Below are 12,536 nucleotides of genomic sequence, written 5' to 3'. Positions count from 1 at the left end.
GCTGTAAAATATGAGAAGGGCATGCTATATTTGTCATACAGAACAAATGTTGCTTTAAGTGCAAAACAGAACTTAACTTTGGAGTCAAGACCAGAGCCTCCATAATTAAAGTAAGGACTTCAAACAGTCTTGGAAACTATTTCTTCATTAAAATCTTTATATAGATAAATATATAGCTAAACTGAAATATAGCTAAAATCCTCCCCCATGCTCCAGGTACTTCTGACAGATTTTTAAAAACACTATCAATAAAAAGTAATAGATGGGCTTTGGTGGAAAAGGGAAGCTCAAAGTAAATTGATGGGTTTTGCAGTGTTCCCCGGAAACCAACAGGTTCAAATTATTACAGACATGGGAGCAGGGGGCAGACACTAAATTCAGAGCCCAGGAACCCTTCCGGGGGGCAAAGGGGGGGAGAGGAGGGAGGGGAGGGGGAGAGGAAAGGATGTTGGCTGGACATTCCTTCCCTTTTAAACCAAGGGGGCTCCTACTCTAATACTTCCCTGCAAATGCAGTAGTATCTCTAGTAGGCAGGCCCCATGTTATCAGACTTTATAGGTTACCACCACCAACACTTAAGATGTCCACCCAGAAACAAATAAGCAATCAACGTAATCCTGATTATTTCAGTGCAATTAGTGTATGATTTCTCATCTCAGTTAAACAAGTGTTAAAATAAAATCATTACTTTTGTTTCATTCTTTTAAGCAATTTCTCTCAAAACTACATTTTTCCTGGGTCGTCTTTTTGAGGAAGTATCAAAAACTGTTGTCCATTTTAAACACAGGGTCTGTGAAAGGGTTGACAGGCTCTTTAAGTTATTTCTGGCCTGATTAGAAATAATCCGAAATTACAATCTTTCTCAGGACCACCTATCAAAAAGCAGATTTTGGCCAGTTACAAATCTGCATCAGTTCCCTGCAGGAACATCTCTTTCTTTGGTGCAGACTGCCTTTGATCGTTCCCCCACTAGCTCATGACTTTTTCCATTAGTTGCTCATCAGGGGTAGGAAAGAAAGTCCCTGCTAATTTACAACTTCTTAAACTGAATCAAGAATTCACAAAATGCTTAAGGCCATATTTCTAGTATTGGCATGATGGGCCAACTGTTCATTTATACTGCGACATAAGCCATGTTAGAATCCAACTGTTCAGAGGTGAAGAGCTAGTACCTGAGCTCAATATGCTAACCAGGAAAAAACAAGACTCAGATTTACATCAATCTTTGTAACCCAGCTTTGCACAGTTTGCTTTCTGCTCTTACTATGATGAAGAAATCCACAAGTGAAATCTTAACACTAAGGGCTTGTCTTCACTTACTAGGGGATCAACACATGGTGATCAATCCACCAGGGGTTGATTTAGCGGGTCTAGTCTAGTGGTCAACTCCAGTACTCCACCAGAATGAGAAGCGTAAGGTAAGTCGACAGGAGGGTTTCTCCCGTTGACCCAGCATGGTGTAGACAACGCAACCGTCGACTTAAGGTAGCTGGAGTTGCATAACTTAGGTCGACTTAGCCCCGTAGTGTAGACCTGCTTCGGGTATGTCTATACTACAAGTGCTACAGCAGCAGCTTTGCCACTGTAGACACTTACTACAGCGACCACAGGTGCCAACTTTCCAATGTGCCAGGGATTGACCTGCCCTAAGGCCCAGGCCCCACCCCACCACTTCCCACCCGATTCTGCCTTCTCCCCCAAGTGCTCCATGTCCTCTCCTCTCCCCCGAGCCTCCTGCATGCCAAGAAATAACTGATCGCGGCAGGCAGGAAGCATCGGGAGGGAGGGGGAGATTTGTTAAGGTCTCTGCTGTGCCAAGTTTCAAGAATGCTTACATGTATCATCAGTCATACCATTTTACAATTAAGGCTTTTTAGCATACAGTGTTTTCAGGTATCATTTCCAATATGTTTACAGGTTTTTCACATGCACATTTGTACCTTTTTACCAGGACTGACATCAAAATCAAATACATTAACACCAAATTTGTTACAAGTGAATGTTTATAAGCATCTTGGTCATACCATGCCTCTTTTTTCCACTGAATCTCTTGGCTGGCCAGGTGTATTCTCTGTTTTAACAGCTACGGGGCAAATCTTCCCCCTCCCTGGTTAGCCAGGTAGATTGTATCAACCCAGACACTTTCAAATTCTCATCTACCACCAATTTCAAGGCTGGACACTCATTCTTCCCCTCAGCAGGATTGGGTCCTGCCTTTCTCCTAGAGGGTTGAAAACTGAACCTCCCTGCTTACAGACATCCTTTGCTGGCTAGGTGTGTTCACCAACTGCAGCCCCTCTGTGCTATGAACATCTACACAGACTCTCCTGCATGCTTGCTTGTGGATCCACCACCAGCTTAGAGAGGGGATTTGTTTGGTATCTCGTTCAAACAGTCCAAAGTGTCTAAGGGTGAGAGTTTGCCTGCGGTCCCCTGCATCCTTATCGTTCAGTTATAAGGCTGTTCTGCTCTGAAAAAACCAGTAACCCAATCTTTCCTCAGACCCCGAGTTACAGACTGCTTAACTCAAAGAATCAGCATGGAGAACATGCTGGCCAAGCCCAGCCACTTGGCCACAGGGCTGTTAAATTTCTCTAACAGTTTTTCCCATCTGAAACCTTCTCTAGGCTATCCACACTGAATCTTTCTAAAGCAAGGTCAGTGGATTTATATACCTCAGAAAAACTCTGGCAGTAAGGAACTGAAACAAGTCTCCCAAACTGTTGCTTTCCCTATACAGTGATTCACCCTGAGTTAACTCAAATCAAATCACTTCCACATCCATCAGTTACAAAAAACTGCTTGCAAAGATTTTTCTCTTCAGGAATCTTTCTAAGCAATAATCCATCTTTTTTCTGCTTAACAAAAGCATTGCTCTGTGGAGCCACAACAAAATCCTTCTGAGTTTTGCTTACACCCAGAATCAACTCTGGCACATTAGAGGATTGTCACATAACCCCCTTTCAGGCAAGCTGCTAAACTTCATGGTTAAAGGGTTGGAGGCACTCTTTCCCTCTGCAGCTTTCCTCACTAGAAATATGCAGGTTACCACACACAAGCTTAGGCACACTTCCTTTTTGGGTTTCAGTTAAGTCCAGAACCACCTCTGGGACAACTGAAATATCCTCCATCATAGGCTGAGAGGCTTCTTCTGTCTGCTCCTGAAATGAAGGACTGGAGGTACATTCGCCTTCATTAGGTACACTATTTGCAATATCACTATTCTCCACACTGATAACAGGTAAGGTATAGGGATACTCATGTTCCAATAACCTTGCCTTCCCAAACTGCTGATTAGACAAAGCCAGCAGCTTAAAAGGCTGCCCTATGCTCATCTAAACTTTGCCTTCCTCTCCCTTATCTCAGCACCCATGGCTGTTTCCAGATAACTACTGGGAGAGTGGGGTGGCTTCCTTAACAGGCTGGTTGCCACTCCCAATGGACAGAAAATTGGAGACCGTTTCTCCCTTAACAGATAAACTGCTGTTTTCCACAAGCAGTGGCTCAGCATACTTAGCTACTTTAAGCGAAACACGTCTATTTGGTTCAGTTGCCAGCAATCCATCAACCACCAAAAACCTACCCTTACCTTCCTCAGTCAGGACTTCAAACTGATCATCAACATTAATCTGCTCTAAAGATATGTTTTCCTGAGCTTCTTTCTGCTCTTCATCTAATCCCAAAACTCACTTCTGAGACAGACATTCAGAAATTTCTTCACCATGTAAACTAGTTTTCTGACTGGACAAACCGCTATTTTTCAATCTCAAGGCTAGATACACTCTTCCTTGTTATAGCATACCTAGTTAATACAACTATTTAGCATCATATACCCGCCCCCTCACAAATCTCCGTTAGTTACAGATGATCAGTGGATTTACCTTCATACTTTTCCTAAATTGGGATAGGACATTACTCTGATTAAACAGTTACCACATCATTATTAAATATACCAACATCATTAGAAACTGGACTTTCAGAATGATACAGTTTCTGCTGTTTTTTCACTTCAATTTGGAGTTTAAGTCTGGCAAATTCAGTCTCCGCTTGCAGCAGCTCCATTCACCTCCCGTGAGATTCTCTCTCTTCAGCTTGCCTGGCTCTCTCCTCAGCTTCTTCCAGCTGGGCCAAGGCTTGCTTCTCTTGCGCCCAAAGTTCCACCATTTCTCTCTCATGCTGGAGATGCTGGCTCTCAGGGCTCACAGTTTTGATTGTGGATCACTCATTGTGACTAACTTTAACCTTTATCACTCTGAGTTTTAAATTTCAAATCTGGAATAGTGTGGGGTTCTGATCCAAAACCCAAATGATCTGGTTCTGTGGATCCTGGCCAGACCATGCCAATGTGACCTGATGGTGCCCGGGGGCAGCCCGCATTGGAAATGCCAAAAGTCAGCGCAGGCTGCAAAAGGGAGAGTGGACACTCAAGACTAATGGGTAACACTGAAGTTAAACTCCCCCACTAGTCACAAACTGCGCTCTGATCACCCACACCGGTTACCAAGAAGCAGGAAAAGAAATCATACAGCACACTTATTGCATTCCAGTTCTCTGGCTCCCAAATCAGCACCTTGGTCCAGTATAGTGAGAAGTTATTTTAAACTCTGCTCACATACACAAAAATGTTCTTCTGACCCCAAAGGGTCAGCCACATTGCTAGGTCAGTATAGGTTTGGATCTTACCCAAAATACCATGCTGCCAGCCAATCCTTTAGTGTCTAAAAGTAAAACGTTTATTATAAAGAAAAAAGAAATAAAAAGAAAGATGTTAAATGCTAAGGCAGTCTCATACATACAAAGACTTCAAAGTCCATATATCAGGTTCCTAGCAGTATTGGTGAGTTTGCTAGCTTGGAAGTCCCTCTGGACTACATCCACAGCTTGGATGGGTCATTCAGTCCTTTGTTCAGTGCTTCAATTTGTAGCAAAATTTCTCCATAGGTAAGAAGTAGGATTGAAGACATTAGATTGGAGAAGATGCAGCTGCCTTTTATAGTCTTCTGCCATGGGGCTTGAGCTTCGTTTCAAACACAAGTTGCCCAGCACATGGCTTGGAAGTCTTTTCTGTCTATAGGCATGCCCATGCATGCCTTGCTAAGTCATGGAGGTCTTTCCCTTGCCTTCTCTTAAATGGATCAATTGTGTAGCTAATGGTCCTTAATGGACAATCAAGCAGGATAGGCAGTGCTGATGCCAAACTGTCTGGGGGTGTCACCCAGAAGCACAGCACAAGTTTAAAATACATACATATATATCTATAGCTCATAATACAAAGGTGATACAAACTTTAACAAGATCATCGTATCTGGCAAATTATAACATTTTTGCAGATATCTTACATGGCATATCTGGCATAACTCATGGCAATTTTATAATATTTGTGTTCATAATATCCTAAATTGTCCCCCAGATTCCATACAGCATCACAGCTAGGTTTATGGAAGAATTCCTCCATCTACCTAGCTGCATTGACTGAGTGAGTGAGGAGACAGATCAACTTAACTAAATCACACAGGCCATGAAATTATTCACAGCCCTGAGCGATGTAGCTAAGGCCTTGTCTACACTGCCACTTTACAGTGCTGAAACTTTCTCGCTCAGGGGTGTGAAAAAACACACCCCTGAGGGTTGCAATTTTTAGTGGCAGTGTAGACAGTGCACCAGCACTGGTAGCTACTCCCCTCGTGGGGTGGTTTTTTTTCCCCCACAGAGCTGGGAGAGTGTGGCAGCGCTTTAATGTTGGTAGTGAAGACATACCCTAAGATGACCTAGCTTTGAAGTGCAGACCTGCCCTCAAATATCTGCTTTTAGAGAGGGTGCATATTCACCCTTACATAATGTGCAGAGATGCCTTTGCATAGTTTTGCTAGTTACCGAGGACCTGCTGGGAAAATTACATCTTTATCTTGAATTCCATAACAACAAATTGCAGCTACCCCTTGGCAACCTTGAAATAGAAGGGAATGAAAACTTCTGCATACACACAAATTCCTCTGTAGACTTGTCTTTTTATTTCAAAATAGTTTGAATGTAAAGGAATATTGATACAAGGTTACTCACCTTTTAGCTTATTTGTTTGGCAGGCATTCAAGAGTGCAGTCGCTTGGTTATATTTTGTAAACAGCCTCTGGATTACAGATTCTTCAGTGCACGCTTCAGTCACAGCAATCCTTAAAGTTTTTAAGTGTACCAATGCTGACAGAATACAATCTAACCAACACAGAGCATAGACGTTCCTCCACTGAAGACACAAATGCCCCATGAACAATGAAGGTTTGCTGTCTGCATGCAAGATTTCAGATTTTATTGAACAAAGTTCAGAATCTGGCAAAAGTTGTGTTTTGGAATTAGAGTCAGGACTTTCTTGTGCACCACAAACAGTGATAACAGCTGCCACGTCCACATTATGCTCCAGAGACTCAGCCGTCCTATTAGGTTTCTGCTGATCATCCTGTGATAAATCAGGTAGGCATGGCTGGGTCATACATAAATTATATCCATTATACTTGAGAACAAGATCAGTATTTAAAGTGTGCTCAGCATCTATCAAATTGTTGTTAGTCCTAGCTTGTTTTGAACATGATTCAATGGGGGAAGCTGTAGGACTGATTTCAAAAATCTTCCTTTTTCTCTGAGTACACTGAGTTTGATGATTTTCTGAATCAGCAGGAATTATTATGCTGTTTAATGGTTTATAGCCCAGAGGGTAGATGCACTGAAGGGAGGAAAGAAGATTACAGTGATATCTATAAAGCATTTTTGGGTGAAAAAATTTAGTAATTAATACAAACAATGCAGTTCAAATGAACACAAAACATTTGTACATTGACATGTTATCATAGAAATCAACATATGCATGAGGACTGGAAGTACATTCTGATAGTTCTCTTATAAAGTGATTGCGTACTAACAGAAGGTACCTTGATTAATGTCAATAACCAATATAATACTCTCTCTATATTCCTAGTTCTCTTCATTTCACCTTCTTCCCCACAGACCACATAATATTCCCAGGAAAGAATCCCATCTCCTATATTGTAAGGAGAAGAACTCTATTCCTGCAGACCTTCAGAAGCTGGAAAATGACTCGAGCTCTTTGCTCTTCCAGTCTCATCTTACGACTATTTAAAAAGAAAGCCTGAATTTACAACTTTAACGAGAAATTACATTTGAGGGTACATGCAGTTAACTTATGGGTAACAATCCTCACAAGACCACTGTAGCTTGTAAAGAAACAAGAACAACTCCCGCACCAACAACTCCAACCATACCCGACTATTTAAAAAAAAAAAAAAAAAAAGGAAATTCAGCTAAACAAAAATACTTGGAAGTGTGGATATCTACAGTTGTTACCAAATTATTTGCAATTCACCCCCTGCAGATATAAGCCTCCCATCTTCCCTCCTTTGTGTTGGAATACTGGAAATGTGGAACACAAAACAATAGCTTTTGTAATTTGTTTCATACATATGTATTTAGTACTAAATAGGATGCCTTGTCTCACAAACTACCCTTTGCTCTTTTCATGTAATTCCTGTAGTTTCAAGAATTGTGCCTAGACAGTTAGTACATAAAGACATGCTAGCTCTGTCTAATCACATGTGGATAACTGTCTAGCATATGAACTCATAGGGGCCTGATTCTGAGATGTGTTGGGCTGTGGGCACCATTGACAGATATCAAATGCTCAGATTTAGAGGATGGGGTTGCTAAAAGATAAAGGTCTATATGCAATCCAACAACATAGAAAAAGGATATAATACCTGTGGATTTTCACAAAGGAAAACAGACTCTTGAAAACTAATGCGGTAAGTCCGTAAAGCTTGTATCTGGCCCTTCTCTTTGCAGGCTGGGCAGCACTCATCTGACGTTACTACAGCAGAATTACAGTTCTAAAAAATAAAGTGCATACAATGATACGCTGTTCCTAAACAGTAAGGTATAAATGACAGCACTGAAAAACAATTGTATTTTTTCATAATGCAGGAGCTATGTAATTCAAAAGTTAAACTTGACACTTTAGGATTTGATCATAGCAAATAAAATATACATAGGAAATGGAGAGTTCTAAATTAATTTGTCCCCAGCTATCATTTTAAATAAGAATTTTCATAAGCTTTTTACACAAAATACCTTATGTATTGAAATGGTATTCATTTTATTTGCACTGAACAAAGTTATTCACGGCCAGTGAATATAAACTCTGAACTCTCAAAGACAAATCAGATTTTCAAAGGACTAGATCAAATGCTTTTGAAAAGAATGCCAGTAAACAAATTCAAAGAGAAATTTATTTAAAATAGAACAATCTTTCGCCATTGCTATAAGATTTCCGTGGAAAAATAATTTATAAAAAGTTATTTTTGTAAAATTAAGACCAATTTAAAATCTCTCAAAAATAGAGAAAAAATGAACTTTGCACACATGAAAAATAAGTTTCAACTGACTTTTCCCAAATACCCCACCATGTGGAGTGCAGATATCCCTATACCAGTCCCTTGTCCAATCACTTGCAAACCATTTCCAGTCTTCTGGGAATCCATCATTCTGTGCCACAGGCTAATTTATGTCACTTGTAACATTGTCAAGACCACTAAGGATTTTTCAAAGAACTCTGAAAAATAAGAAGCGAATACAAACAGTTAAATGAAAATTGTATTAATTTTGATTTAAAATCTGAATTAAGATTAAAGCATATTTTATATTTTCTTTGAGAAATCATGGTGCTTTTCCTTTTTAAGATGAAAAGTTATGGGTTTATAACTGAAACTGGAAAATAAAACAGCACCTAAATGTGATGTTCATATTAATTGCAAAATAGATGAATAATTTTAGGCCCTGCTCCTGCACACTTCTCCATGTGGCTAACCCTGGGACCCATGCAGTGCCCTACTTACTTCAAAAGTGCAGTGCTCTGCCCAAACATAAGGGTCTGCCTGGGGAGAGCAATTTGCAGGATCAGATCCTAAGTGGGAAAAGACTATGCTAAATGTGCAGACTGACATCAGAATTAGCAGATGTAAAGAATTCACATTGTTGTCGCTCACCAAGCGAGGAGCATCAAAGATCTGCTATGGGCTTTCCAAATGCTAAATTTAATTTGGGTTCATAATAAACTATAAGAAGTTGTTCCTCCAAATGTGACTGTTTGCCTCCTAACTGCAGAAAGCAACTCTGAATGTTGCCAAAACCTGGATTTTTCTGACACAGTAATTCAACAACACTGCTACAATAATACTATCTTACAACAGGGAGTAAGATTTTACTATTGATACAGCACCTTTCATCTCAAATAACTTTACAAGCGTAAGGCCAAATTTTGCCTTTTTCATACATGTAGGCAATCTCCCACAGAAGAACTTTCTGTGGGCAGAGTTCAGTATAAGCCACATACACACATGAGAAAGCATAATTTAGCCCTTACGTTGACATATTTATGCGGAAATCACTTCATCCAACAGTGAAATTCAGCCATGTCTATGATGAAAGGTAGCAGAACACAGCAATTTAAACAAGGGCCCAGTACTGTGCCCACAAAAGTTAACTGAAAATTCCCTGAGTTCAGTAGGTGCAGGACTAGACCAAATGTAAACAAAATATCATATCCCTTTAAACTTTCCCTAAAACTTCAGGTAGGTGAAATAACTACCTACATTGGATTTTGTCCAGGTCAAGGAGGTTAACACCCTCTCTCATTCCAGAGCTATTTTTATTCTTCAATGTCACATCTGAAACATGACATTCCAACAGCACAGTGCCCCCCCCAGCTACCACGCTGGGGCACTCGTTATTTCTGACTCGGAGGAAAAGGTGCTATCTACTGAATCACCAACTCCACTTCCTGCAGCACCTAAGGGTTCTTTGGAGTTTCATCCAAATACCAATCCAGACCAAAAATCATTTAGCTTGTGAGGTGAGAGCTGTCAGGACCATCACTTAGAAAGTACAACTACAGGCCATAAAAGCATTTATTCTCTATTTCAACTCCATAACAGCAGTTCTGAAGAACACAAGCATCGGTTATATGAAATTGAAGCATATACATGTTGTGGAGAACGTTGGGCTCAAAAATGAACTATGATCAGAAAAGTATAAGAAACAACACATTGCTGGACTCACTCAAGGTAATATCTTAATGAATTAAGAAGAGAGCAGCTCTGCTGGACTACACAGCAAGCCCAGCTCTCCAACTCTCCATCCATTGGCATATTACTACCAAGGTACATGCTTTCATGGATTTATCATTGTTACATACAGGGGAAAAAAAGTCACATGTCAGTAATTTTCAACTGTTTACCTCCCAAGATCAATATTAAAGCCTGGAAAAATGTTAACCAGAGCATATATACCAATAAAAGCTTCCTGACTGGCTCAGAGATCTATAATTTAGTCACGCTCCCCGACTGATAGCATTATCTTTCTAGAACTTCATCTTAAAAAACCCTCTAAACCCTGTAATTCTTAAGAAATTCTTGACCAGACTTGCAGACATCTAGATATTTCTGATTAATAATTCAAAAAAAATACATAATATTACCTATTTTGTTTTCATCAATATTTACCTCTTAGCTTAAAAAATGTTGACGTCTACCTCAGTGGAAGTCCTTATCTAATCAGTGTTCCACTTTTCTCAAAAAGAAACTTCAGGTTCAAAAGCTTCTTGTGTACCTCCTCATCCTGTACCATCACCTCCTTTTTAAAAAAAACCCCAAAATACTGAAATGCTATTTTGTAATGTATATCACTCAGGCAAATCAAATGTGTGTGCCCATGCTATTTATTACACATTTAAGAGTGAGTACAATATATTTTAACTGTAAATATCTTTTTAGGATGGGGCAGGCAGAACTAACAGAGTGAGCTCTGCAATTCCCCCCCCCCCCCCTTCAAAGCATGCAAAACCAAATAAAACAGAGTAACATCAGCTGAGCTGCCCATGCATTTAAATCTGTGCAGTGATGTTGGAGTGGCTTCCTCACAAGACACTGGCAATTCCATGTGAGAGGCTGGTGTACTGGATAAAAATTGGCGGCTGCTGACATGATGCACAGTGGAAAAGACTACTTAGAAACGGTTATACTTTAATGTTGTAAACTGTGTTGTCCCAGTCTCACCATCACCTCAATATCACAAAGACAAAACTAGAGGGCACCTACATGATGTATTTTCAGACTCATGAGGCCTCATTTTTAATCCCCTGTTCTCTTTTCTTTCCTGCTCAGCACCGGCACACACCACTTGCCAAACATGGTACTTGAGCTAAACCTAGCTCTTTCTACACTGATATAAGCAGACCCTGCATTTAAAAAAAAACAACAAAAAACACACACACACACCACAAGAAGACTAACACACTTTAAAGACTGTTTTTTTAAAAAACACAAATTCTTAAGTCATAGTTTATGTCTCAATATATATCAAATATATCTGCAAATGGTAACACAACCATTGTAAGCTGAAAAAATTAACAAATATACTGTTTGCATTTTAAAACTATTACCTCAGTTTCTTTGTTTTAGAAGCAAGAGGAGTTTATTCTGCAATGTAGGATACTGAAGCTTAGTCTATACTACAGAGTTAGGCTGACCTAAGGCAGCTTATGTCAACCTAATAAGGTCAGTGTCTACACTACAATGCTGCTTCCACAGAAGTAACCCATTACGCCAAAATAACTCCACCTCCATGAGAGGCGTAGTGCTTAAGTCGATGTTGTTAGGCTGATGCAATGTCTGTGTAGACAATGCATTACTTACATCAGCTGTTGGCGGTCAGTCCCAAGGGGCTGACAGCTGGAGCCCTCCCTCCCCCACAGCTGACTGATGGGAGCTGGGGGAGGAGAACAGCCTGAGCCCTACCACCACCCAAGCTCTCCTCCGCACCAATCCCTCACCAGGAGGTGTCAGTCTTGGGATTTAGACCCACAGGCAATCTCTTGACTGGGAGGTGGCAGCAGGGCTCCTGGTGTCAACCCCAGCAGCGGGAGTTCTCCCCCCAGCAATGACAGCCTGAAGCCCCACTGCCTCCTCCCACTGACAGGCTGGGCAGGAGGCGAGCCCACTCATGGCCACCATCTGGGCTCTTCTCTCCCTCCCCTGACCCAATCCCTCACTGGGAGGCAGCAGCAGGGCTCCTGGCTGGAGCTCAATTTCACAGCAGGGAGCCTACCAGCTGTGAAAGGGACATTCTTCTCAGTTTCATGGCTGCTATTATTTCACATTTTGGTTCTGGCTGTCAGTCCTGGAAAGGAAGGAGCGCGCTCCAGCTGTCAACCCCACATGGATCTAACAGCTCGGGATGTCAGCCCTACGGTGAAGGGGGGCTCCTTTTGCGAGCCCCCCACAGGCTCACAGCTGGAGCCAGAGCCCAAGCCTGTAACAACAGCAGCCGTGAAACTGACAAAAATGTCAATTTCACTGCTGGTAGGCTCCCTGCTGTGAAACTGAGCCTAGGGCTGGCTCAATTTCAGCTGTCTGCATGGGGGCAGCTCACAGCTGTGAGCCCCATGCCTACAGCTGAGGTTGTCAGCCCCAGGGCTG

General features: G+C 41.2%; 1 protein-coding gene across 8 annotated transcripts in view; it reads right to left on the bottom strand.

Moving 5' to 3' along the window:
• USPL1 (ubiquitin specific peptidase like 1) overlaps positions 1–12,536 on the bottom strand; it is a 31,591-nt gene that overhangs the window by 9,435 nt on the left and 9,620 nt on the right. For 2 of the 8 annotated variants that reach the window (XM_037891866.2, XM_043531434.1), the window contains 3 exons: positions 8,448–8,614; positions 7,764–7,892; positions 6,061–6,715 (listed from right to left, as the gene is read on the bottom strand). In XM_037891866.2, the coding sequence (XP_037747794.1) occupies positions 6,061–6,715; positions 7,764–7,892; positions 8,448–8,546 (883 nt within the window). In that variant the 5' untranslated portion in view covers positions 8,547–8,614. Of the gene's footprint in view, positions 1–6,060; positions 6,716–7,763; positions 7,893–8,447; positions 10,693–12,536 lie in introns of all 8 variants that reach the window. The other 6 variants (XM_037891858.2, XM_037891889.2, XM_037891872.2 and 3 more) reach the window with 5 other exon arrangements.

This window comes from Chelonia mydas, chromosome 1, assembly GCF_015237465.2.
Source record: "Chelonia mydas isolate rCheMyd1 chromosome 1, rCheMyd1.pri.v2, whole genome shotgun sequence".
In the NCBI taxonomy this organism is placed as follows: domain Eukaryota; kingdom Metazoa; phylum Chordata; order Testudines; family Cheloniidae; genus Chelonia; species Chelonia mydas.
The sequence above is the reverse complement of the archived record's forward strand: the minus strand, read 5'-3'. Positions and strand labels throughout refer to the sequence as shown.